The sequence below is a fragment of the Nansenia antarctica genome (assembly GCF_963989245.1).
Source record: "Nansenia antarctica genome assembly, chromosome: 12".
Taxonomy (NCBI): Eukaryota; Metazoa; Chordata; class Actinopteri; order Argentiniformes; family Microstomatidae; genus Nansenia; species Nansenia antarctica.
The window spans coordinates 4,789,036-4,815,329 of NC_137682.1; the positions used below are offsets into that span (position 1 = coordinate 4,789,036).

General features: G+C 43.1%; 1 protein-coding gene across 2 annotated transcripts in view; it reads right to left on the bottom strand.

The window, feature by feature from the left end:
• The window catches only part of pik3r2 (phosphoinositide-3-kinase, regulatory subunit 2 (beta)), a gene marked incomplete at its 5' end in the record, with an annotated part of 47,903 nt that extends 23,864 nt beyond the window's left edge, over window positions 1-24,039 (bottom strand). For both annotated transcript variants that reach the window (XM_080543361.1, XM_080543360.1), the window contains one exon: window positions 23,724-24,039. In XM_080543361.1, the coding sequence (XP_080399487.1) occupies window positions 23,724-24,039 (316 nt within the window). The remainder of the gene's footprint in view (window positions 1-23,723) is intronic.
• Window positions 24,040-26,294: the final 2,255 nt, after the last annotated feature.

The window sequence follows — 26,294 nt, forward strand, 5'->3', positions numbered from 1 at the left end:
TCCACTCACACAGCTGTCCCGCATCAGCCAATCAGCGCTGCACCAACCATGGTCTCGTCTAAGTGGATGCGAGGCAGCTGTGCCCGGGACCGGCAACCCCACATAAAGAGAGGGAGATGGCAAGCCGGACCTGGGGACACTGCTACCCCACTGAGGACACGAGAGAACCGGGGCGCACCGCGACGTAGGGTGAGAGCCGTGCAGCGGCGACTTATTCCAGAGTGTTCCTTATTAATGTGTTTTATGCTATCTTCCATAGCACCAGTCGGGCGCAGCCTAGTGGAGAGGCCCCGACAGCCGGAGACTAGGCAGACGACGAACCCCTACCCGGACCGTGGCGTAGGGTGAGCGCCGTGCAGCGGGGGGGGGGGCGACTGCCCCTCCTGGTGCCCCCTCGGTTGAAAAACGTCTCGCTTAAGTGCCCTTTTGAGTGGTAAAAATGCCCTTTTAAGTGGCGAAAATTAGAGGATGTGCCCTATTGGTGCCCCTCCAACGGTCTAAACTTGACCATGTACCCCCACAGTTGAAAAACGTTGCACTAAAGTGCCCTTTTGAGTGGCAAAATGAGAGGATGTGCCCTATTGGTGCCCTTCCAATGGTCTAAACTTGACCATGTGCACTGATGGGGACCCATGTTGTGCAGTAGGTGCCCTTATTTCCTTTTCGCCCCCCCTGCCCTTCAAACAGCCTGAGTCCGCCACTGGCTACCACAATGTCCATAACAGTAAAGGGATGTGTGTGTATACCTTTCTTTTCAATAGCCTCCACTAGGTTCACCAGGATGGGGGGAGCCGTTTCTGCAGGTGTGTACAGGCCGGTCAAATCCAGAAGAGAAACAGCTGAAACAACACAAACAACACAAAACATGGTTACATTTTTGGCGCCACCATAAACAAGATTTCAAGAGTCAGTAGTTGACACAGAGGAGCACAGTAGACTATTGCTTGTCCTAAACGTGAATATACTATAGCGCCCTGCATAAGTAAGGGACAGACTTCTTTTGGGTTTTATATTCTAAAAGTTTGGATTTGAAATCAATCAATTACTATGGGGTTTAGATTGTCAGCTTTGATTTCAGTGTATGTTTGTACATGGTTGGTTTCACTATTCAGAAATGACAACACTGGTCGACAGTCCTTGGTATGCAATAACTGCCTGAAGTCTGCGACCCATTGACCCCACCAGACACTGGGTATTTTCTCTGGTGATGTTCTACCAGGCCTGTACTACGGCCATCTTCAGTTGTTTGTTTGTTTTATATTATTATCAGGAAATGAAATGTATTTTCAATTGGATTTAAATCTGAAGAATGACTTGGCCAGTTAAGAATATTTTGGGCCCTGAAAAACTCCCTAGGTGCTATGCTCTGGGTCATTGACTTGTATGATGAAGCGCCATCCAATGAATTTGCAGGCATTTGGTTTACTTGAGCAGACAATGTGTTTCTGTACACTTCAATACATTCTTCTGTTGCTGTCAGCAGTTACATCATCAATGATATATTTTGGCCTAAAATCTTATCAGGAAATGCATGGACTTCAATCTTATTTGACCAGTCAAACTTTTCACTTTTTGGCCCTGAAATTTTCAGAATACTTTCTGCTGTTTGCACCTTGCAGTGAAGCCTATAGTTTGGCTGCTGACGTATTCTGCAGATGGTTGTCTGATAAATTCACTCCTACCTCCCGGCGAGTGTTTCTGATTGGTGGGACAATTGTTTTGGTGGTTTTCATAATTATGGTGAGCATATTTTTCTGTAGAAGTATTCCTTTGGCCTATGAGACAGACGTCAATTATTGCGAAACAATAGCCCCATAATTTGACTTTGAACAGACCTCTTACCAACACACCTGACCGGCTCGTCAAATACCCAATGTAAACCAGTTATCGAAAAAGCTTGCTGTTCGATAGCGTGGGTGGGGCTATTTTAACTTGAGTAGTGAGTTTACCATCTCAACTCAGTTACAGTCACCCCTCTAAACTCACGACACCACAGTAAGCCCAGCCATCAAGCTGAGCCCAACTGTGTATCAGGGTCACGCTCCAATGAAACAGACATCAAATTGTTGCGAACAGTAGCCCGGCAATTCACGTTTCTCCAACCGAGTCCCGAACTTGCGACCTCTAGCTTGTCAACACACATGACCATCTCCTCAAATACCCAACGTAAACCAGCTACGCTATTGACAAGTTAACTGGAGAGGACACATGAAGGTCAGAGGAGGGGATCTGATGTTGCAGATTCTTCCTCTACAACATCAGAAGGATACGTCCATTCCTCACCAGAGAAGCAGTGCAACTCTTGACCCAGTCACTGGTCGTCTCCCGCCTCGACTACTGCAATGCACTCCTGGCCAAATTCATCTCCCATCTCCCCCTCCTTCAAGACCCTGGTGCTCGCCTACAGGGTAGCAAAAGGGACAGCCCCAGCCTACTTGCAAGCAATGGTCACCCCCCAGACTTCAGCCCCTTCACTTCGCTCCTCCACCTCTGCTGGCCGACTGGCCCCACCACCTCTACGCCAACGAGGCAGTCCTGCTGCCCGGTCTCGTCTCTTCACTACCCTGGCTCCCCGCTGGCGGAACGAGCTTCCCACGGCTGTCAGAACTGCAGTCACTCCCCATCTTCCGCCGGAGACTGAAGACCCATCTTTTCAGGCTACATCTTAACTGCTCCTCCTGAGACATCTACTACCCCCCAGCACTGTGTCTCCTGAGACATCTACTACCCCCCAGCACTGTGTCTCCTGAGACACCTCCTACCCCCCTGCACTGTGTCTCCTGAGACATCTACTACCCCCCAGCACTGTGTCTCCTGAGACACCTCCTACCCCCCTGCACTGTGTCTCCTGAGACACCTCCTACCCCCCTGCACTGTGTCTCCTGAGACATCTACTACCCCCCAGCACTGTGTCTCCTGAGACACCTCCTACCCCCCTGCACTGTGTCTCCTGAGACATCTACTACCCCCCTGCACTGTGTCTCCTGAGACATCTACTACCCCCCAGCACTGTGTCTCCTGAGACATCTCCTACCCCCCTGCACTGTGTCTCCTGAGACATCTACTACCCCCTGACTGTTTCTCCTGAGATTTCTACTACCCCCCTGCACTGTGTCTCCTGAGACATCTACTACCCCCTGTACTGTCCCTCCTGAGACATCTACTACCCCCCAGCACTGTGTCTCCTGAGACATCTACTACCCCCTGTACTGTCCCTCCTGAGACATCTACTACCCCCCTGCACTGTGTCTCCTGAGACATCTCCTACCCCCCTGCACTGTGTCTCCTGAGACATCTACTACCCCCCGACTGTTTCTCCTGAGACATCTACTACTCCCCAGCACTGTGTCTCCTGAGACATCTACTACCCCCCTGCACTGTGTCTCCTGAGACACCTACTACCCCCCTGCACTGTGTCTCCTGAGACATCTACTACCCCCTGCACTGTGTCTCCTGAGACACCTACTACCCCCCTGCACTGTGTCTCCTGAGACATCTACTACCCCCTGCACTGTGTCTCCTGAGACACCTACTACCCCCCTGCACTGTGTCTCCTGAGACATATACTACCTCCCTGCACTGTGTCTCCTGAGACATCTACTACCCCCCAGCACTGTGTCTCCTGAGACACCTCCTACCCCCCAGCACTGTGTCTCCAGAGACACCTACTACCCCCCTGCACTGTGTCTCCTGAGACATCTACTACCCCCCTGCACTGTGTCTCCTGAGACACATGCTTCCCCCCGACTGTTTCTCCTGAGATTTCTACTACCCCCTTGCACTTGTAATGCCTATCCAGTGTCTACTATTAAAATAATAATAATAATAATAATAATTTAAAAAACGTTCTTCTCCTAGCACGGCGAATGCCAATGGCAGCTGGCCTGAGCTAGATTACCTTTCCTGCTACGACTGGTTGATCGATGATTCACTTACTTAGTCAAATGTGTGTCAAATGTAAATCGCTTTGGAATAAGGTGCCTGCTAAATGCTGTAAATGTAAACGGGTCGTAGATTTTCAGGCAGTTATTGCATGCGAAGGATTGTCCACCAAATACTAAACATGAGTTTACTTTATTTGGACATATGATGAATCTGTCCCATTACTTTTGGGTACCCTCAAATAGGGGGATTATGTATAAAAAGTGTTTATTTCTAAATGGTGAAACCAATATGTACACAAATACCCTCAAATAAAAGCGGAGAATCCCTATGTTAACCACATAGTAATTGCTTCAGTGTCCCGTTTCATACACAGAGCACTGTATCTGTATGTAGGCCTAATATTCTGCTTCTCATTTCACATTTGGACACATATGGAGGGAACTCTGGTAACAATAGAATAATATCCACAAACAGGAATTACTGGTAGATAAAAACATTATTGCCAAGCCTCAAGCCTTAAATTAGATATTCATATAATTCAAAAAGAAATAGGCGCTCTATGAAAGCAAATTACAGTATCATTAAGAAGAAAAACAAAAGAAGGCGGCATAGCAAAAAGAAACTAAACCAACCAGACCCAGCAGCAACTGTTGATAATGTGCAAAAACTTTTTCATCTACATGACAACTAACTCCCCATATACAGTAGTAGGCCTAAATTAAACGAGAAGGCAAGAAAGAGGCAAGGAAAAAAAGATAGATCCCATTTTTCCTTTCTTTTTCCACCCCTACAGTCATTTTCTGCGCCTGTTTCGCCTTGGACCTTTGCGTGAGCAGAGCACAATAAAGGATTTAATCAAAACTCCTGAACAAGCAAAAAAAAAAAAACTTGGCAGTCTGCCAGAGCCTCCTTTTCGGCCCCACCGCTCCGCTCCGAGGCTGAGGGCTTGGCAGCCTCCTGCTCCTGGCAGTGCACGGCTAAACCGCGGCTGATTATTAATTTGGGGAGTTCAGATGAAAACGCTGCGTCAGCACATTCCTCTCCTCTCTCTCTCTCTCTCCGCTCTCTGCTGCTGCATGTTAAACATGGAAACTTTGCTTAGCTTTTCCCTCTAGCTTGCGCTAGCACGCAGCACCGCCCGGTGCACTCCCCCTCTCTCTCTCTCAATAGTTTTCATCAGTCCTCCTCCTCCTCCTCCTCCTCTCCTATCTTGATCTCATGCAGTATGCACTCACATGTATGCACACAGACTCTCAGTCAGTCTCTCTCTCTCTCTCTCTCTCACACCATTGAACATTGGGTAAAGGCATGGTTGGCCCCCTTGTAGCAATTGTTCAGATTAATCTAATCTAATCTAATTTTCTCTACTGTGACTTTTTCACCAATACATATTCTCATATAGGATTACAATAGGCGAGAACAAAAACTATTCTTGATAAAATAACCATCTGGATTAGTACTCACTTGAGGGCAATAGGATACCCACATATTATACTTAATTGTTTATATAGTTTAACAAATACAATAAATATTGCTTTAAAAAAGCAGAGTATGGTGATTAGTCTTTTCAACAAGCCTGAAGGCAATCCACAAAGGTTCAGCCAAGCATGGTACCACTCATACAGTATGCACTTGGGGTTGGGTGGGCCACAACTAATAAAATTGGGAAATCAAATCAAATAGACAAACAAGCTAAAATATAGAGTATAAAACCACAAAACAAATGTATTCCAATACTTTGGACGTGGGTGGGAGGAAAATAAATGTTATAATCTACCAGAAGAATAACTCCAACTCTCTCTTTCTTTCTTACACACACACAGGCACACACACACAGGCGCACACATACACACAGACGGACACACACACACACACACACAGGCACAGGCGTGCACACACACACAGGCGCGCGCACACACACACAGGCGTACACACACACACACACACACACACACACACACACACACACACACACACACACACACACGGGATGGCATAGGATTTCGTGCAAAGGAAAACAGCTTTTTTCCCCCTTTTTCTGTTTTTTGGGGGTTGAAAAAACAGCTGTGGCCCTGGAGTCATCTTTGTGTTTTTGGAGAGAGAACCAACTCATCATTACTCAATTAGAACCTCCTCGGCAGTGAGTCTGCACGCTGGCAGGCAGGCCTGCGACTCGACATGCCCTGGGAGTCTGCCACGGAGAGAGCAGCAGAGAAGGAACAGTGAGAGAGAGAAGATGAGAGAGAGAGAGAGAGAGAGAGACAAACAGAGAGAGCAAGAGTGCAGTATAATCATGTGATAACAGTAACCAGCTTTATTCACGCTGGGATGGGCTTGTCTGCTGTGTGGAGGTTTAAAGGTCTACTTTGAGTCTCTCACCAGCAGCTAGGCCTCTCTAGTTAGTCTCTTAGTTCACCTACACTTATCTCTGAACAAGAAGTAGGATGTTAGCACATCTCTGAAGGTTACAGATACAATTATTATTTTCTCTGATTTATAGAGTTTGGTTTGTCAAATCCAGGCAGTGGGGCATAGCCAAAGCAGGTTGGATAAGGCCGTTGGTATGTGAAGCAAAAATATTTGCACTGCATCTTTTCCATCAGTATGGTTATGTAAGACATGGCTAGTTCTCCCACATTCTCTCTCTCTAAGCGCATGAAGACAGGGTTTAGAGCCAGTCAGCAGAGAATAATTCACACAGAGAAATAGAGGTTCATTCATAAGATTGCACTGGTCTGGTCGGACTAAAGCTTTTTAGAATGTCTCCCCATCCCTGGCATTTAAGCAAACAAACTGCATTGCATTGCTTTCTGGGACATCAATCAAAGGCAGTGGATCAAAGGCTGTGTGTGGTGCAACCATGCTAATACATTAGCGTGACAATCATATTTCTTCTCGCAGAGAGTAGGCTACACTGTACAGATGCTGTCATGTCATTTTGTCCCGTTAAAAACCAGCAGTTGTCGTGACTCGTGACAACAGCATTGTGGCTTTCCCCCCTTTTTGTTAGCCTCACTTGTCAACACCAGCTCTTAACCCTAATTTAAAGTGAACGTTTTATAATTTGTTCATATTTTTCTTACATGGAAAGTAGTTTGGGCCAGCGAGTGAATGATTGCAATCTGAGTGATTGAGTGATCGCAACCTACAGTATGATTAAGGCTTTCTTTCCTTCGCAACAGACACAATAGGCTAATGTTAGCATTAATCAACCCAAAACAAGGGGGCACAATGACACCTACTTTAGCATGATCTGAATATCATCCCACATCATCTAGCTACTTTACGTTAACTTCAAAACAAAGTCAGCAATGAAATCCCAAAGAACAAATATATTTATTGAAAGTGTAGGACATCATTTTCACCATATCGTGAGCTTAGAATTATAAGGTTCTATCTCCGTTTAGGGCAGTTCAGAGATATTGAGCGTCAAAGTTTTGACATTCCATTATGTTTTGTGAGATGGAACCTTTGTATTTTATTAATTACTAACTCAAACATTTCAACATTTTAAAAATAACACCACACAGGCATTAATAAACACCTAATGGATCAGATTATGTAAAAAAACTCAATTTTGACAAAAATGGAGATAGCACCTTATCCGATATCCTTTTGACTTATCAATGGTTTAAAATGCACACAAACATGGATTAGACACAGACATGGATTATCATGGTCATGGATTCTCGAGAGAGCATTATTTCAATCATGAATTGGAGATTCACATGCTCCTCCAATCGAAGAATCTACATTATCTGGTCATGGCAACATATACATTATGCAATATTCAAAACAAGCCAAGAGATTTGTAAAACATGTTCTACAGCCAACAAGTGATAAGGACAGTGCAGTGGCAAGGACAGTGTTGGACTGTGGCAACACGTGCAGTGCATCCCAACAATGTAGACAGGCACTGTATCAAGTATCAATCAATACCATTCAAAACCAAAAACCCACATATTGTGGTTTAATTGTGTACTTAGCTGAGGTCGTCAATGTGTTGATTCTGGCCAGACAATCTGACTGTCTAGTGACTGTTGTGAATTCAGTCTTAAAGGTCTTTATCAATAAATAAAATGTCTTAGTAGGCATATTATTCCACCCTATTACACAATGACAATTTACATACTATCAAACCTGAAGCATGTTTGCCGAAGTTTGACTCACATTTTACAAGGCTCGGATTATGGCATTTCGTGAGCTTAGAATGATTCTAGGTTCTATCTCCGTTTAGGATAGTTCAGAGATATTGAGCGTCAAAGTTTTTATATTCCATTATGTTTTGTGAGATGGAACCTTTGTATTTTATGAATTACTAACAAAAAAATGTCAACATTTTAAAAATAACACCACACAGGCATTAATAAACACCTAATGGATCAGATTATGTAAAAAACTCAATTTTGACAAACATTGAGATAGAACCTTATAATTCTAACGTCACAATTTGTCTGGTTAAGTAAATCAATCAATCAGTGTTGAAACACCCAAATTCAATATGTATTACCGAGGTAATAAAAAATGTATTGCGCAGAAACCAATCCACCAGTGACTAGTGTCCACTATTGGAAGACACAAAGGCTACATGTGTGTCCTAACAAAGCAAGAAATATATTCACAATGCAGCAATATGCAGATCCAGCTGGTTCTGATATATCTGTTGGGGCTCCCCTTCCCTCCAAGGATTCTTTAAAAGCCAGTTCCTGGTAAGGAGTAGGGAGTAAGGGAGTAGGGTGTAGGGAGCAGAGTGGAGAGGCCTCTCTCTTTCTGAGAACTGGGCTGGGTAGATGGTTTATGGCTGCCTGGAGACAGTATCAGAAGTGTATGTGAACGAAGGGGGGAGGGGGAGAGGAGGAGGAGTTTGCAAAAATGCCAAGCCATAGTTCACTTCAGCAGGCAGTAAAAGTGAGGCCAGGGAGAGGAAGGGGGGAAAAAAATCCTCCCCCCTTCACTCCTAGAATTATTTCTGCGACACGAGCAACGTTTAGTTTCAGTGTCAGAGGAGGACTGAGAGGCCGTTAGTCTGGTTGATTTAAGATAGTTTAATTCCCTAAACTGCATTGGCTTCATAGGCCCATATTACATATTTGTGTAATAGGGAAAGACTGTACGAATTAATCTGCAAAAGTACCAGTCATTTTTTGTAGTTGACAGAACTTTCAGGCATTGAGAAATTGATAACAAATGCATGTCTATTTAACCTAGCCTAAACAAATTCAAATAAATTCTAAATCCACTCTCGTTTAATACAAAGCCCTACACTGGGGAATTCTAAAACCACTAAACAAAATAGGCCTAAGTCATCAACAAGACCATTAGAGAAAGTAAAACAATGTGTTGTTGCACCTACATACATTTAACATAATGCATTACTACCCAATGCTAAAACTCTGCAACACAAAGAGTACCGTAGGCTTCACTTGCGCAAATCTATCCACGCAACTAGGGCCTACATGTCTTGAGGGAGAGACACTGTCACACAGATGATATCTGTGAAGTCTGGGCCTACTGTACCCATTTCTAATAAATGCTAACTCTGCAACACAAAGAGTAGGCTTCACACAGGCGAATCTATCCACGCAACTAGGGCCTAGGACTACATTTCTTGAGGGAGACAAAGATGATATCTGTAAAGTCTGGGCCTACTGTACCCATTTCTAATAAATGCTAACTCTGCAACACAAAGACTTGCAAATCTATCCACGCAACTAGGGCCTACATTTCTTGAGGGAGAGACAAAGATGATATGTGTAAAGTCTGGGCCTACTGTACCCATCTCTAATCTACAATGCTCTCTTGGTCCCAGGCCAGGCCTTCCCTCTGCTCTCCCAGCTGGACCGTCTCTCTTGGCAAAGCGCTTGGCACGTCTCCTCTGCTCTCTCCAAATGAGATACCTCTGCTACCCTAATTGTCATCTCTAAAGAGCCCCTCCTCCTCCTCCTCCTCCTCCTCCTCCTCCTCCTCCTCCCCCTCCCCCTCCCCCTCCCCCCCCCCCTCCCCCTCCCCCTCCCCCTCCCCCCCCCCCTCCCCCTCCTCCTCCTCCTCCTCCTCCTCCTCCTCCTCCTCAAATGTCTCCAATGAAAACCCCAGTTGGGGCCCTATGTTCACCTCAGCTCATTCAAAAAGCTCAACCGTTGCACCATTCGCAATAAAGCATTCATCATTTTCCCTTTACAGGTATCATAATAATCAAGCTTTGCAAAAATTTCAGTTAATGTTACACAAGCCAAATTAGTTTGGAGCAGGCCTGTACTTGAACTTTATGTGCCTGAATTTGAGTACTCAGCAGAAAGACAAAAATAATTATAATGAGACCATGGGCATGTTTGAAAAGTAAATAAACTATTATAGAGTTAATACAAAGTTCAAAAAAGTGCTCTGTGATGTACTTAGCCTGTCAGTCAGTAAAGGGCACCAGGGAGCGTTAAAGAACATTAGGCCTACCTTGACAGAGGAGGAATGTGTACTTCTATCTGAATACAAATCACTAATATGTATGATATATCAGGTTACTTATGTACAAAAGAAGAGATTTGGTGAGGCTGCATTCTCATTTTATGCACCCAGATTGTGTCTCACTGCCAGTTTACATTAGGGATGCAACCTCAGCAAATATGTTCACGTCAAGACTAAAAACCCAACTTTTTAATATTGCCTTCAAATGACTAAATTATGAAATGATTATTATATAATGATTAAAGCACTTTGAGCTGCCATGTTTGCAGGAAAAGTGCTATACAAATAAAGATTATTATTATTATTATTATCAATTTTGGCTTGATAACAGATGGCCCTACAAATAAGGAAACAGTCAATTTGATTTTAAACATAGGAAGAATAAGAGTGACAAAAAAAATGAAAGGAGAAACTGTGCAGAAGAATTACCGTATTAAATCTATAAGCCTCACTTGCCAAGGTAGGGACAATGCCAAGTGTATGGCCCAATCCCGATTCCCTTTTCTACCCCTATGGCTAGTTTTTTCGAGTGCCACTCGCTTTTGAGCCAAGGCTTCGGAACACGGCCAACACAAGCCATAGTGGTTGAAATCTTTCCCTATGAAATGGGACAACCCTTCAAGACCCTGATACGTCATCGGTATTGTCGTAGAAAAGCGTGGACGCTCGCGATTCATTCACAACTTAAGTTTTACGCTATCAATCGATCAAACAAGTCATCAAATAAAAAAGAACAATGCTTCATTATCAGACCGTGACAGAATAACGGTGCTCTGTAGGCTATTAACCTGTGCTCCTATCCTGCCAGTCTGCACTGATATAGGACAAGTGCAACAACTTCGCGGCTGAACTTTAGTTACATTTCAGGCATCATATGCATTAAAGGGGGGAAATAGACATTGCATGACTATCATGCACAAATCAGCCTTAAAATATGTAACGTTAGATAGATAACGGTTGTTTTGGTTTAATAAGTGCCGCTATACAGCTCAACGGAGGGAAATGCGACATGAATTATGTCAAAATGCAGCACTATGGACTTCCGGTGGGCGGGCAATGGAGTAGAACGTGTTTCGCTTGAGCTCCCGTCGGACTTTTGTTTTATTTAATTTAATAAGCTTTCTACATTACAAAATACTGGGAAACCTGTCTCTAACATATTCCTAAAATCAAAAGTCTGTGTATTTAGGGGTCAATGGCTGCAAATCTGCGCAAATATAAGTACACTCCGTCCACTACTAGGCCAAAAGCCACCGCGACGCCGAGTCCCACAGCTACCCCGGCTCAGACGGTTCCGCCCCGGACAGACAGCCCAGTGATGGACGCTGTTGCGCTGAAAACAGAGATCCTCCTCTCGCTGAAATCCGACATTGCCGAGGTGATAAAGACAGAGATTAAAAATGCACTAGCCGAAGATTTCAACTATATTAAAAGTGAACTTCAAGCAGTAAAATTGGAAATCATTAACAATACTGCGGCGGTTAAGTCTGAGATTGACCAAATAAAGGCTACAATCACGGAGGTGGAGGGCGGCCTGTCAACGTGGTCGGACGAGGTGGTGGACCTGCGGACTACGGTGACGGGCTTGAAAGCAGAGGTAACCGGGCTCAGAGAGAGATGCGACGACATGGAGGGAAGAATGAGGAGATGCAACATCAGAATACTAGGGGTGGCCGAGACGAATGGATCATGCTCTACTGCATCGGTCTCGAAACTACTGAAGGAAGTGCTACAACTGGATAGAGATGTGCTTGTAGATCGTTCACACAGAACCCTGGCTCCGAGGAGACCGGAGGGGAAACCACGCGCCATCATTGCTAAACTCCATTACTACCAGGACTGCGTCGAGGTGCTGAGCTGTGCGCGCACTCGAGCTCCTCTCCGGGTCAACGGGCAGACCATCGCCATCTTTCCGGATTATGCTGCCAACGTCGCCAGGGCCAGGGCTGCGTTCACGGAGGTCAGGAAGCTGCTGCGCAACCGTCAGGGCATTCGGTATGGTATACTGTTTCCAGCCCGACTCCGCATCACACACAACGGAGAAGAAAAGGAATTCACAGATGCAGACAAAGCGATGGACTACGTTAAGAAGAACGTCATGCCGGCAACAGGTTCAGGGTAGGTCTCCCCCAGCCACAGACCAGTGGGTCTCAGTGGCATTACAAGACCAACTTTGACGGGACGATATCTGCTTAAATATATTACCATCGTCAATGCCACCCCTTTGTTGTTATTGTAGTTCTTCACAGCAGTTTATATGCAAGTGTTGAAGGAGACTGGACATATGTTAGTTCAATTTAAAACTTACCCCAAGGGGGAAATAATCTATCTGTTTATTCATAAGGGGCAGGGAAGTTAAAATTACCTGACCAGGAGACTGTTTCTATTTGTTTCTTAATTTCCACTGCGTTAATGCTTCTCTCCGATCCTTTTATTTATTTCTGCCTCTAGACATCATTATTATTACTCTTATTTCTTTATATACACATATACAATGTAAAATATATTCGACAATGTCGAAATTAAGGTTAATTTGTTTTACCTCAAGGTTCGACGGGAGCCTGAAATGTTAACAAGCTACTCCTAGCTATTCTGTTTGGTACTATAACCAAGCAAAGGCGAACCCTCTTAAAGGTCGTTCGCACAGCTGCCTGTTCAGACTCGCAGCCTGGGACCATGTCCCAAAAGTCTGTCCAGACACTCATGTCGGTTGAGTGTCCGGATTTTTCATTTTTATTTCTATGTTCAGATCCCACTGTTCCACAGGGATCATACCGGAAGAATAAGAGCAACGTGTATGTTTATGTATTTTGTTTTCTCTTGCATTATTTTGTTTTTTTCCCTTATATGTACTCCCCAACTCCCCCACACCTCCTACCCATACCCACCCCTCATATATCCACACACCCACACTCACACAATCACACACATAGACACTGTACTACATGCAGTTCACAATCTTCTCCTATTCATGTGCCTATCCTTGCCATCACCATGCCTACAGGTAAAATTAAGATCCTCCCTAATTCTTACTCTGAACCATGGGATCACTTAAGGTCATAAGCTATAACGTTAAAGGCCTTCACAATCCTATAAAACGAAAGAAAATCCTTAATCAGCTAAAAAGAGCCAACTGTCAGATAGCATTCCTACAGGAGACCCACCTGTCGGATATGGAACATGAGAAACTAAAGAAATCCTGGGCAGACAGCGTGTTCTACTCATCACATCAGTCAGGTAGAAAGAGAGGAGTGGCTATATTGATACATAGGCAGGTTAACTTTACACCAACAACGGTCCACAAGGACATTGAGGGAAGATTCATTTTAGTGAATGGATCTATAGATGGGATACATGTATCCCTCATGAACATATATGCTCCAAATGAGGATGAGCCTGGCTTCATTAGCACAGTCATTAACACAGCAATACAACACAGCTCCGGTATCCTACTGTTGGGAGGAGACTTCAACTGTGTTATGTCCAGTGTTGCCACAGTTACTTTGAAAAAGTATTCTGATTACTGATTACTGATTACTCCTTTAAAAAGTAATCTAGTTACTTTACTGATTACTTGATTTAAAAAGTAACTAAGTTAGATTACTAGTTACTTTTTTAGTTACTATTGGCAGCTGCCTAGGCACCCGACCCCCCCCCCCCCCCCCCCCCGCAACATAAAAATGAAAACTGGTTTTGCCAAAACTCACTTTATTTTAACAGTAACTTAAATTACATAATTAAACTTTAAACAATAACTTAAAACAACAAAATAAAGAGTCTTTCTTTGCCTCACCCAACATAAATACTTGTTTTTAAACAATAAAATAAATATAATCTTTATTTAACACAGTAACTAGCAAGGAGTGGTTTCACAAAACCTAAAACCTACCCTGACCATTCAGATATGATCCTAATATAATCCTAATCCTAAACTGGGTGAGTCTGAGTTTATCAATGAAGAGTGAACTCAGCTGTCAAGACTGGAAGGAGGCCATGAACACGCTATGGAGGCCATGAACACGCTATGGAGGCCATGAACACGCTATGGAGGCCATGAACACACTATGAGTGAAACAGTGGAAAGGGGCGAGTAAACCAGTGGTTGTATCTCATTAACAGAAGCTTCTCAAACCTCTTGTCAGAAAGTCTGTTCCTTCTAGGCGTGAGCACCAAACCTCCCAGACTAAAGAGCCGCTCTACAGGAGCGCTAGATGGGGTTGGAGTGTTATACTTCAAGAAAATGTTCTTAATGTTTGGATACTGATTCAGAATCTGAAGCTCATGCCCTGACCTCAAGTAGTCCATGACTTCCTTTTCTGCCGAGTAGGTCTCCTCTGGCTCCGCCTCAAAAGCAAAAAAGTCCATCTCGCCTTGGTTGGCAGTCGTGGTGGGTACACTGGCAGGGCTCTGTGCTGCAGGAGCAGTTTTGCGACATTCTGCTGTGAGAAGCTCCTTTACTTGCTCCCTCCTACCTTCATCTCTCAGCCATCGGAGTTTGAATTTTGGACAACTAGCAGCTGCGAGAAGGGCATCTTTGTTGTCCAGCACACTGGCAAAACGAGTCTGGATAGCCTGAAAGATATAATTTGATATGTTTATTATTATCTAGTTGTAGCCTATAAGGTCTATTATTTATACCTTTATTTACTAATTATGTATGCAATTAGTTTGTGCAACTGACAACCTACATACTGCAGTATGGTGTGACTCTGCTCCATGTTCATGAATAGTGCAATGAAAATGTATTTATTTATCTTTAAGATGGAACAACATAGCATACCTGCACTATGGCATCTGGAAGGCCTGCAGTCATCTTGGATAGGGTGTCTTTCACAGCAAGGGTCTTCTGCATCAGGACTTCAAGTGTGGGCAGTAAAGTCCCATACGGACAGTCACCTTGTAGGATATCCAGTGCTATAGTTAGAGGCTTCATGACGGTACAGTACTCATGCAGGTACTGGTACTCCTGGTCTTTGAAGCACTTCACTCCCAGCTTGTTGCACAGAGTAGTCAGCTCATTCATGGGGATTTCTGCGATTCTCTTTATGGCTTCGTAAAAGGAATTCCACCTTGTGGATGTCGGTACCAGGAGCTTTCTTTTGTTAACCTCCTCCACCGTTTCTGACGCAACGGTAGATCGGCTTGCTTTCGTCCAGAGAGCTGTGCATTTTGCTGTGCTGCTCCTATACACAGCCTTGCTCTCTGGTTTGGAAGTGATGTACTTATCCACATCACTTGTAGAAATAAGGTTGAGGGTATGTGAAGCACACCTTTGGTGCGGGGGAAGAATCAGCTGGCCATCACTATCATCCTCAGCTGATAGGATTTCTGACACATCTAAAAAAGTGACATCATCCGTGGCCTCCTCCACCGTCTCATCATCGGACTCTGTGACAGCAGGCTGATAGACTTGAAATGCCTTGACAAAGTTAGATCCATTATCTGTCACTGTTGCTACTACTTTGTTGATTAGTCCATATGAAGAGTGAATGTTTTCGATTTCTGCACCAATAACATCATACGTGTGTCTACCGCGGATTCTCCTACACGCCAATGCAGCCTTGTTGCGGTCTAATGTGGATCTACTAATCCAGTGGAGCGTTACTCCCATATAGCTCCTATTGTTAGCTGTCCAAATGTCCGCTGTAGTTGACACATAGTCGACCTCGTTCAGCGCAGCCTTCAGATGTTTTTCCATCTCTGCATACTCCTTCTCCAAGTACGAAGAAAAAGATGTTCTGTGAGGTAGCTCGGCATTGGTAGTAGTGGGGATCTTGTTAATGATGGCACGGAAAGAGGGCGAGTCAACTGTGTTTATGGGCAGCATTTCCTCTACAACATACCGCCCGACCAATTTATTCAACTCTCCCACACTTACAGGTTGTGATTTTGTAGGCCTACTGAAGTCCAGCTTTTGTTGCTTGAGCGGTGTGGGACCTCCCGCAGAAGTCGAGGCCGCGGTCTCTGGGACTTTCTCCGCGAGCTTGACTGTGCTGTGCAGAGATTCCAAATGTTTCTTTAAATTTGATGTTGTGGTTTTACCACAGGACAATATTTTCTTTCCAGCACAGAGTGTACAACGAACATTTATGTTCTTGTCATCCTTTGCTGACACAAACTCAAAATAATCCCTATATTTCCAGCTATTTAACGCATATCTCTGTTCTCGCTCCATTATACGCTTCTGTTTACACTGTGCAATCAGCGTGGTGATACACGTGAGCGATTCTGCTGCACCTCGTGTTGAAAACGTGATCACTGACGTCACTCCCCAAGACGCGAGAAAAGCAATAAATGTTTGTTTACTATCGAACATTACAAAGAAATACTGCATTTAGCCTAAGTTATGAGGTAGTAACGCAATAGTAACGCACAGTCACTCGAATAAGTAACTTTAATCAGATTACTGATTTGGAAATAGTATCGCGATAGAATACTCGTTACTGGGAAAAGTAATCAGATTAGAGTATCGCGATACTTAGTATCGCGTTACCGGCATCACTGGTTATGTCCCAGCTAATGGATAGACAACCTACCTCCAAAACTCCCACTTCTAGAATGAGTAGAATGCTTAAACACTTGTCGATAGAATCAGGCCTAGTGGACGTTTGGAGAAGCAGATTCCCTAAAGGAAGAGATTTTACTTTCTACTCGCACAGACATTCATCTTATTCGAGAATTGATTATTTCTTTACACCCAAAGCAGAACTACACAGGATAGAAGACATAAAGATCTTACCAATTACTCTATCTGATCATGCACCTCTTGCATTATCATGGAACATAGGTCACAGGCCAAAAACCAAACAATGGAGATTAAATACATCACTTCTAAATGATGAGGAATTTATCACATTTGTAACAACTGAACTAAAGTATTACCTAGAAACTAACGACTCACCTGAAATATCACCTCTCATCCTATGGGACTGTGCTAAGGCATACATTAGAGGTCGCATTATCTCATACGCGAGCGCGAAAAAAAAGAATAGAGAAGCAAAACAAGGAGAATTAGAGGATAAAATAAGGCTGCTTGAACAACAGCATAAAAGAACACCAACCTCCAATCTACTTAATGCTCTCAAACAAGCACGCAGGGATCTAAATAGCCTAATCACTGAAAAGATTGAGGGCAATTTAAGGTTTACCAACCAAAAATATTATGAAAATGGAAACAGAGCAAGTAGATTATTAGCACTAAGACTAAAAAAACAACAATCATCGAATATAGTACAGAAATTAAAAACTCATAACTCGACTCTCACAAAACCTGATGAAATCTCAAGGTCTTTTGCAGAATTTTATAAATCTCTTTACAAAAATACGGACACCTGCACAGATGATAATGAATTGACAGCATTTCTGAAAGACATCAAACTAAAAGAGCTATCTGAACCTATGGCAAAAGAACTAGATGAACCAATTGAAGAATGGGAAATACAAGAAGTGATCTCTACACTAAAAAACAATAAAAGTCCTGGACCGGATGGGTTTAGTAATGAATTCTATAAAACATTTAAAGAGACAGTATGTCCCTTATTGCTAAAAGCATACCACCATACATTGCAATCTGGAACCACGGCCCCCTCATGGAGGGACGCAACAATAGTTGTAATACATAAAGAGGGCAAGGACCCCACCCAATGCCAATCATACAGACCCATCTCACTTTTATGCACCGACCTACGTATATTAACAGCCATCCTAGCAAGACGCGTCAATAAAATTATCACACAAGTTATCCACCCCGATCAGACCGGGTTTATAAAGGGAAGATACTACGGGGACAACATAAGAAGATTACTAAATATTATGACTCACCCTAAAGTTAAGGAGGAAGAAGCAATGATATTATCCCTCGATGCCCAGAAGGCATTCGATCGAGTATCTTGGCAATACCTATTTCAAACTCTAAAACGACTCAAATTTGGCCCCAATTTTATAAAATGGATTCAAACACTATATTCAAATCCACAAGCTGCTGTAAAAGTGAATGGATTTCTGTCGGACCGATTTACTCTAGAACGGGGTTGCAGGCAGGGGTGCTCTTTGTCGCCCCTGCTGTTTGATATCAGTATTGAACCACTGGCACAGCTCATTAGAGACGACGACAACATAAAGGGACTGACAATAAATGAGGAACAACATAAATTATCATTGTATGCAGATGACGTGCTTCTTTATCTAACTGAACCTGCAACAACAATCCCACGCCTAAAAGATCTTATTTCCAACTATGGATACTTCTCGGGTTATAAAGTAAATGTTGATAAAACAATGGCTATGGACATAGGAGGTAGAATTCCACAAACTATCAAAATCCAGAGTGAGTTTAAATGGCCCAAGGATGGTATTAAATATCTTGGCATTCAAATCCCCTCACTGTTAGAAAACCTAAGTGATGCAAATTACAAAAGCATAATCCAAAATATCAGTAAAGATCTAGACCGCTGGTCAACACTTCCCCTGTCTCTATTGGGCCGTATTGAGAGTGTACGCATGAATGTGCTGCCTAGGCTTCTATACCTGTTCCAGATGCTACCCATTGATATCCCCAAATCCACATTTGATAAGTGGGATAGACTCATCTCCAAATTCATATGGCAAGGAAGGCGCCCAAGAATCAGACTTAAAACACTACAACTATCTAAACCATATGGTGGGCTGAAACTCCCAAACCTAAGATACTACTTCTGGGCGGCCCAGCTAAAGCCTCTAACAGCATGGATCCAAGACTCTTCATATACACGATGGCTCAACATTGAAAAAAGTTTATGTTCGATGCCCTTACAGACCTTGCCTTTCATAGATGTCCCTCTAAAGGAAACTCAACTAGGTGAATGGACCAGAGTCACACTAAAGATTTGGAGGAAAATAAAACTGTCATTTGGCTTACCTAAAGCAATCTCAGCATTATCCAATATTGGTCTTATGAAAAATTTCGAACCCTCCAATACAGATATAGGGTTTAGAAATTGGTCGGATCATGGACTTACTAACTTGCACCAACTCCATAAAGACGGTAGCCTTAAATCATTTGAACAGTTAAGAGAGGAATTTAGGCTCCCTAACACAGACTTTTTCAGATATCTACAATTAAGAAGCTTCCTAACAAAACATAGAGAATGGAATAAAGTCTTGGAGCCCACTGAAATCGAAGAGTTCTTGATAAAGCTGCAAAAAGGAAACGAGAATAAGAAAATTATAGGTGACCTTTACCAAAGGTTTCTATCCATGGATTTGAATAATACACTACAGAGGAAAGAGAGATGGGAAACTGAAATGAATACTGACATATCACAGGACATATGGGAGGAAATATGCACTGAAGCACACTTAGTGACCAATTCAAATACATGGAGGGAATTCAAATGGAAAGTGGTTATGAGATTCTTTAGAACCCCAGAAATAATGGCTAAAATGGGCCCAACACACTCAAATAAATGTTGGAGAAATTGCAGTACGCAAATTGGCAACCACACCCACATATTCTGGTCATGCCCCAAATTAAGAACATTTTGGGAAGAGGTGTTTGAGGCCCTTGAAGCAGTATTCCACCAAAAATTTACCAAAGATCCAAAGATGGCACTACTGGGAGTTATACCTGAAGGCATTGATGGAAGGGCAAGAATATATCTCTTACAAATATTACTAACGGCAGCAATTAAATGCATTACAATTAAGTGGTTAAAACCAGACCCCCCTACATACAATATGTGGACAGAGAAAGTATGGGAAATCTACCAGATGGAACAAATAACATACACTCTGAGACTCCAGAAACATCTATTTATTAAAAGATGGAGCCCGGTTATGTCCATATTAATACAGTGAACCCCTCCACACATCTCGACTCGTATATTTCTGTATTCTAGACTCACTTCATATCACTACACATAGATATATGCCTGCATTGCATTCACACACACACATACACACACACACACACACACACACACACACACACACACACATACACAACCCCCACCTGACCCAACCCCCCCCGACCCTACCCTTTTTCTTTCTTTCTTTTCAAAATCTTTAATTTTATTCCGTCATTGACATCTCAATGTTTTTTTGATCGCTCTTTTTTGCTTTGTGTGTCATGCTTTGAACCACATCCATGGACCATATGTGTACAGCTATAAGAATGGAAAGAATTGTAGACAAAACATGACATGATTGTACAAGTTGTTGAAACTGAAATAAAAACTAAGTTCCAAAAAAAAAAAAATGCAGCACTATCATGCACAGATCACCCTTAAAACGTGTAACGTTAGAAATATAACGTTAGACAGGGAGCGCAGATTTATTTTTTATAAATAAATATTATCTCACAGGAAACTCAATTTCACATTTCAACAACAACATATGGTGCCCTGCTTAAATAATGGGACAGTAAAGCATTTTTTTTACACTCGACGCAACCTATTTACGCCGGGTATCTTCTCGGATGATGCACTGCCAGGCCTGTAGTGCAGCGATCTTAAGTCGTTTTTTTTTGGGGGGGGGGGGTTAGGTCTTTTGCCTAAAATGTTATCATCAGGATTTAAATCTGAGGATTGACTTGGGCAGTCAAGACCTTTTCCCTTTTTGGCCCTGAAAAACTTCCTAGTTGCTATAGCAGTATGTTTCTGGTCACTGTTTTAATGCATCATGTAGCCTAGCATTTAGATGAATTTAGAAACATTTGCTTGCACTCGAGCAGACAAGATGTTTCTGTACACTTCAGAATACTTTCTGCTGCTGCCTTCAGCAGTTCCAATCATCAATTAAAACAAGTTAGCCAGTTCTAGTGGCAGCTACCGGTATTCGGTTGTTACATCTGACGTCAAACGTGACGTTTAGCAATTTCCGTGTCCAAACCAGAAATTCCCTGCACCAGAGTACCAGTGTACTACAGCGGTAGAATGACAGTTCAATCATTTTTTAGACTGGGATCTATTCATACAACAAGGGACACAGCACTTTCCTGTTTTCCCATATTTGTCAGCGTCTTTGAGCCTCGGAAAAACGCTATACAAATATAATGAATTATTATTATTACTGAGGCATTTCGAAGACAGCGACTCAGCCAACGTTGGACCCGGAAACACGTCACGACTTAACAACTGAATACATGCCCAAACCGAACACCCCCTGCATCATGTTTCACAGATGCTGTAAAACTTGGTCAAACACTTTTTTGACAACCGCGACACAATTTGACACAATTCACATGGATGTCCTATTTTGAGGTAAAAACTGAGAATTTCAACATGTTTGCACCCCTGAATATATATGTACACGAATACCATCAAATATAAGTTTAAAATCACAAAATCATATTTATTTTTTTCAGATTTTATCCCTTTTTCACCCAATTTGGTATCCAATTGAACCCAACCTAGCATCCAATTATCCCCTGCCTATTGCGTAGGATCCGCCGCACGACCCCGTGGCCGGCAGCCCCAGAGGAGACCGCCAGGCAGACTAGCTGACTGGCTCCTCGAGCCCAGCACCGTTATTCCGGCACCCCGGGGGCACTGTTGCGCGACGGATCCTTGTCCGGAAATAGTCCTATACCGCCCTCTGGAGCGGCCGCTCAATATGCCGCTCCCTGTGTGCCTCGGCCATATCCGGGTCTGGCGAGACCGGGATTCGATCCCAGTCCCCGGTGGGCAGCTTGCACTAGTGGCTAGTGCTTAGACCGCTACGCCACCGCGGGGCACTAAAATCACTACTTTAACCTCATAGTAATTGTTCGATTAAAAAAAAAAATCCACATTTTTAGAGTGGAGAGCCAAAAGAAGAAACAATGCTTCACTATCCCGTTACTTACACTGGGCACTGTATCTCGGCACAGCCACAAGTCCATTTGAAATGCAGGACAAGCAAGTCCATTTAGCAGCATTATGTTCCATAAGAACCTCTCAGAGTTTGGTTACTGTACCTCTTTGTAATGTTTGAGTTAAAACAATTCAACAAGTTATGCAGCATGACCAAAATCAGTGCTGGGATACTTGGGAACAAACTTGTGCAATACAGTTGTAGGCATCTTCCCCCTTTCTTTAGAGTCGAGTTGAAAGGAGGATCAAGGCAAAATATGAGAAACTGGAGTAAACCTGACCAATAGAGTCAGGTCAGTAACTGGATCAGGTTCAAATGAGAATTTTCTTAGTTGTATTTTGAATGAGAGAGGGGCTTATGACAGCTCGTGACGTTAGAATTATAAGGTTCTATCTCCATGAGTTTTTTACATAATCTGATCCATTAGGTGTTTATTAATGCCTGTGTGGTGTTATTTTTTAAATGTTGACATTTCTTTGTCGGTAATTAATAAAATACAAAGGTTCCATCTCACAAAACATAATGGAATGTAAAAACGTTGACGCTCAATATCTCTGAACTACCCTAAACAGAGATAGAACCTTATAATTCTAAACTCACGAGTTGCTGAGGATAGATTAGAGGGGTCACACTATGGACAGAGGAAAACGTGAAAGCCTTATTAAACTCCAAATATGATAAATAAGGAGCACAGTAAAACAGCACTTAATCTCTGACAAACGATGGTCTGGAATACTAACATTTACTCAAAAATAACCTTTCAATGCTTTAGGTGCTGGCCACCTAATTAAATCAGAAAACTGACAAAAACATATGTTACGGTACATGTGGGAAAACTAGGGTTAGGGTTAGGTGCTACGTCGACTTGGTACATGCTGGCATGTCTAACCCTAACCGTAATCCTAACCCTAACCCTAACCCTACCCCTAACCCTAACCTTAACCCTAGCACCGTAGCACCTAACCCTAGTTTTCCCACATGTACCGCATTCCCACATGTACCGTAACATATACACCATAGAGCCACCATCTGATTTTATCCATGGAATTCAGGCGTAACACAGGAACGTCTGATTCCTTATTTCTAATTGGCTAAAAAGGACAAGACGAATAGTGCTGTCTGTGTGGAAAATGAACGGACAAACAGTATGAAAATAAGCACCGACAGACAGAGCCTCGTCATCGCTGTTGTCCTTCAACGGACGACTGCCATAGAGAAACCATTATTAATTTACAGACATGCTCTCGACGTTGCAAACATTGTGCTGTAGTTTGCTATGAAGTATGAAAAACAGAAAGGCTTGTGGTTGATTTCAAGGATAATATGCAACTCTCCTCAAAATTGAAGGCAAACTTTCTGTAAAATTCCCCTTTGATAAGTCAAAATCATGAGAAGGCACCAGAGTATAAACATAAAATAAATAGCTAAACATTGTATTTTCTGCCATGGGAATTTTTTTAGACATACCGTACTTGCATATCTGCACCTGGCATTTCATTGCAAAAAAAAAACATGAGAAAAGTGGAAAATATTGATTATCAGACTCTTACCTTGCTGTGGCTCTGGTCTGGGGGCCACTGGGAGGGGTCTTTGGGAGCGAGGCTGGCTGCTAGGCTGCGACATCTTCACAGGTCCCACATACTGTACGTACGTCCCCGGGAAGTCCCCTCTCTGTTTAGTGCGCTCGTTGAAGCCCAACAGCCAGCCCAAACGCTCGGGGTGCTCCTCGTCCCCCTCCTTGAAGTCCAGGGAGAGCAAGGAGGCCTTGCTGACGGTAAGAATGTCCCCAGACTGCATGTTGATGTCCTCCTCTAAATCCTTGGTGTAGTTGTAGAGAGCACAGTACTGTAAACCTTCTGTCGCCATTTTGAGAAACGGGAGCAGGCTATCTAAGATGCTACGTTAATGTGAGAGACCGGCCCAGCCTGATGCTAGGGTAACCCAGAAATACAGACGGGGCTGTAAGGGTGATTTCAATTTGAGTAGTGGTAAGGCCTAAAGAGCTATCAACCAAAACTTAGAAGCATTGCTAAAATGGCAGAGTTTATGCAGGAGGGGTAGGCAGGGTGCTGCCTCAGAGCTGGCCGGTGTTGGCGGAGTGGAGCACTTTCCTCAGTTTGATACCCCGGTTCAACCAAATGATGGAGCAGAGAGACAGCATCGGCAACATGCTCCTTCAAAGCAGCAACAAACTTGCTGAATGGTTCTCTAAAACTAACCACAGCTCTGCTTTGGTCTCTCTGGTCAACCTGCGTTGTCTGAGGGGGTGAGCGAGGCAGGGTTGGAGGGTCTAATTGTCCTTGGTTCTTTCAGGTTCCCCGCGTTCTGGACAGCGACACAACCTACAGAGCCAAATGGACAAGAAACAGAGGCTTAAGTCGGTCTTTCAAATAAAAATAAAAACGTAATGTATAGGCCTAACACACACAATCATATAGAATACAATTTATTTGAATACATTGTCCTATATGTATTCTAAAGATTCCCTTACAATAAGGGAAGCTTCTCTGTGTCACCGCAAAGCACAAAATGCAAACAGCATTAAAATGACGAGCTGCGACAGCGATATGCGCTTGTGCAATTCTTCGTTGGAATGGATGGATCGAATGATGCTACTGCGTCATAACCTACAACAGACTCCCCAAATTTGGAGTTTGTTTCATTATTTTTCACATGCATCTCCATTTTGACAAAAAATAAACTTCAACATCTTAATAAAATTCACATCATTACTGCAGCATTCTCAACAGTTCCCAGAAGCAAAGATAATGCAGATTAATGTGTGTAATATCACTGAAAGATGACCAGAAGATGACCAGTTCTACAACATCCAAATAAAAAAAGGCAAATCAATAGCAAAGTTTATCTAAAAAGGACACTAGGTATTATTTCACGCATACTGTAACACAGAATTCTTTTCAGCAACATTCTCCAAGAGTAGTCTGATCATGACAAAACTATTCAATGCAACATTACTGAATCAAATAGCCTACCTTTTGATGAAAGACGCAGCCTGCTGATATAAATGATCTAATACTATTAATTGTTGGAAAAATAAATGTTTCTTTCCCATGCATTCTTTCACGTTTACACCAACTTGCTGCGTACATTTCCATCAATAAGGTAAAAGATGTTGTCTCGGGGTATGTACACCCATTCTCTCATTGTTTGTCAATACCACCTCGGCCTAACAAATCATTTGAGATCTAGACTACTCTCATCAACATGTTTGTCTCGTTAATCAATTCCACCCGATACAACAGATGCACTATTAGAAAAGTCCTATCTCAAAGTACAAAAACCTAGACTATACACAAAGTAAAAGACAGATTGTGAGAGAGAGAGAGAGAGAGAGAGAGAGAGAGAGAGAGAGAGAGAGAGAGAGAGAGAGAGAGAGAGAGAGAGAGAGAGAGAGAGAGAGAGAGAGAGAGAGAGAGAGAGAGAGAGAGAGAGAGAGAGAGAGAGAGCGAGCGAGCGAGCGAGAGATTATGATTTCAGATTAAGTCTTTGGTCCTATAAAGTAAGACAGGACGAAGGTTTCTTTTCCCCCCCTCTGTGGACAAAGTGATGACCAAGAGAAAGAGAGAGAGGAGGGGGACATAATGGAGGGGGTGGGCTTTTGAGACAGGGAAAGAAGAGCAGCCCCCAGAGTTTTTTGGGGCATTTCTGGAAACGTCTAAACCCAAATAATTACTCCTTGTGAAGCCCCGTTTCAAGCAATCGTGTACGACGAAGGTCTTCCATTACATGTTTTTAGTGGACATGGAATGTTGCTACAAAAAAATTATGAAAATTGTGCAGCTTTCTGTGGCGCATCTTCGAGTTCTTCGAATCCAGGGGTACGTACGTGCACTCATACCTAATACCCTACATGCGAAAAGCAAGCAAACATTCCCACGAATCTCCGAGTCATAATATCACCACTGTATACGTTAATAGTCATCATGATTACAGGATGTATCGTTGGGCAACACTCACCCCACTTTTTGGGCACAGAGAAACTGGACAGACTCACCAAGGCTCTTAGGTTCGACATCCTCCGCGTTGAGGAAAAGAGGTGCCAGGGCAGACACGTGGCACTGGCATACCCAACCACAGCCCGCAATCCTCACACCACCATA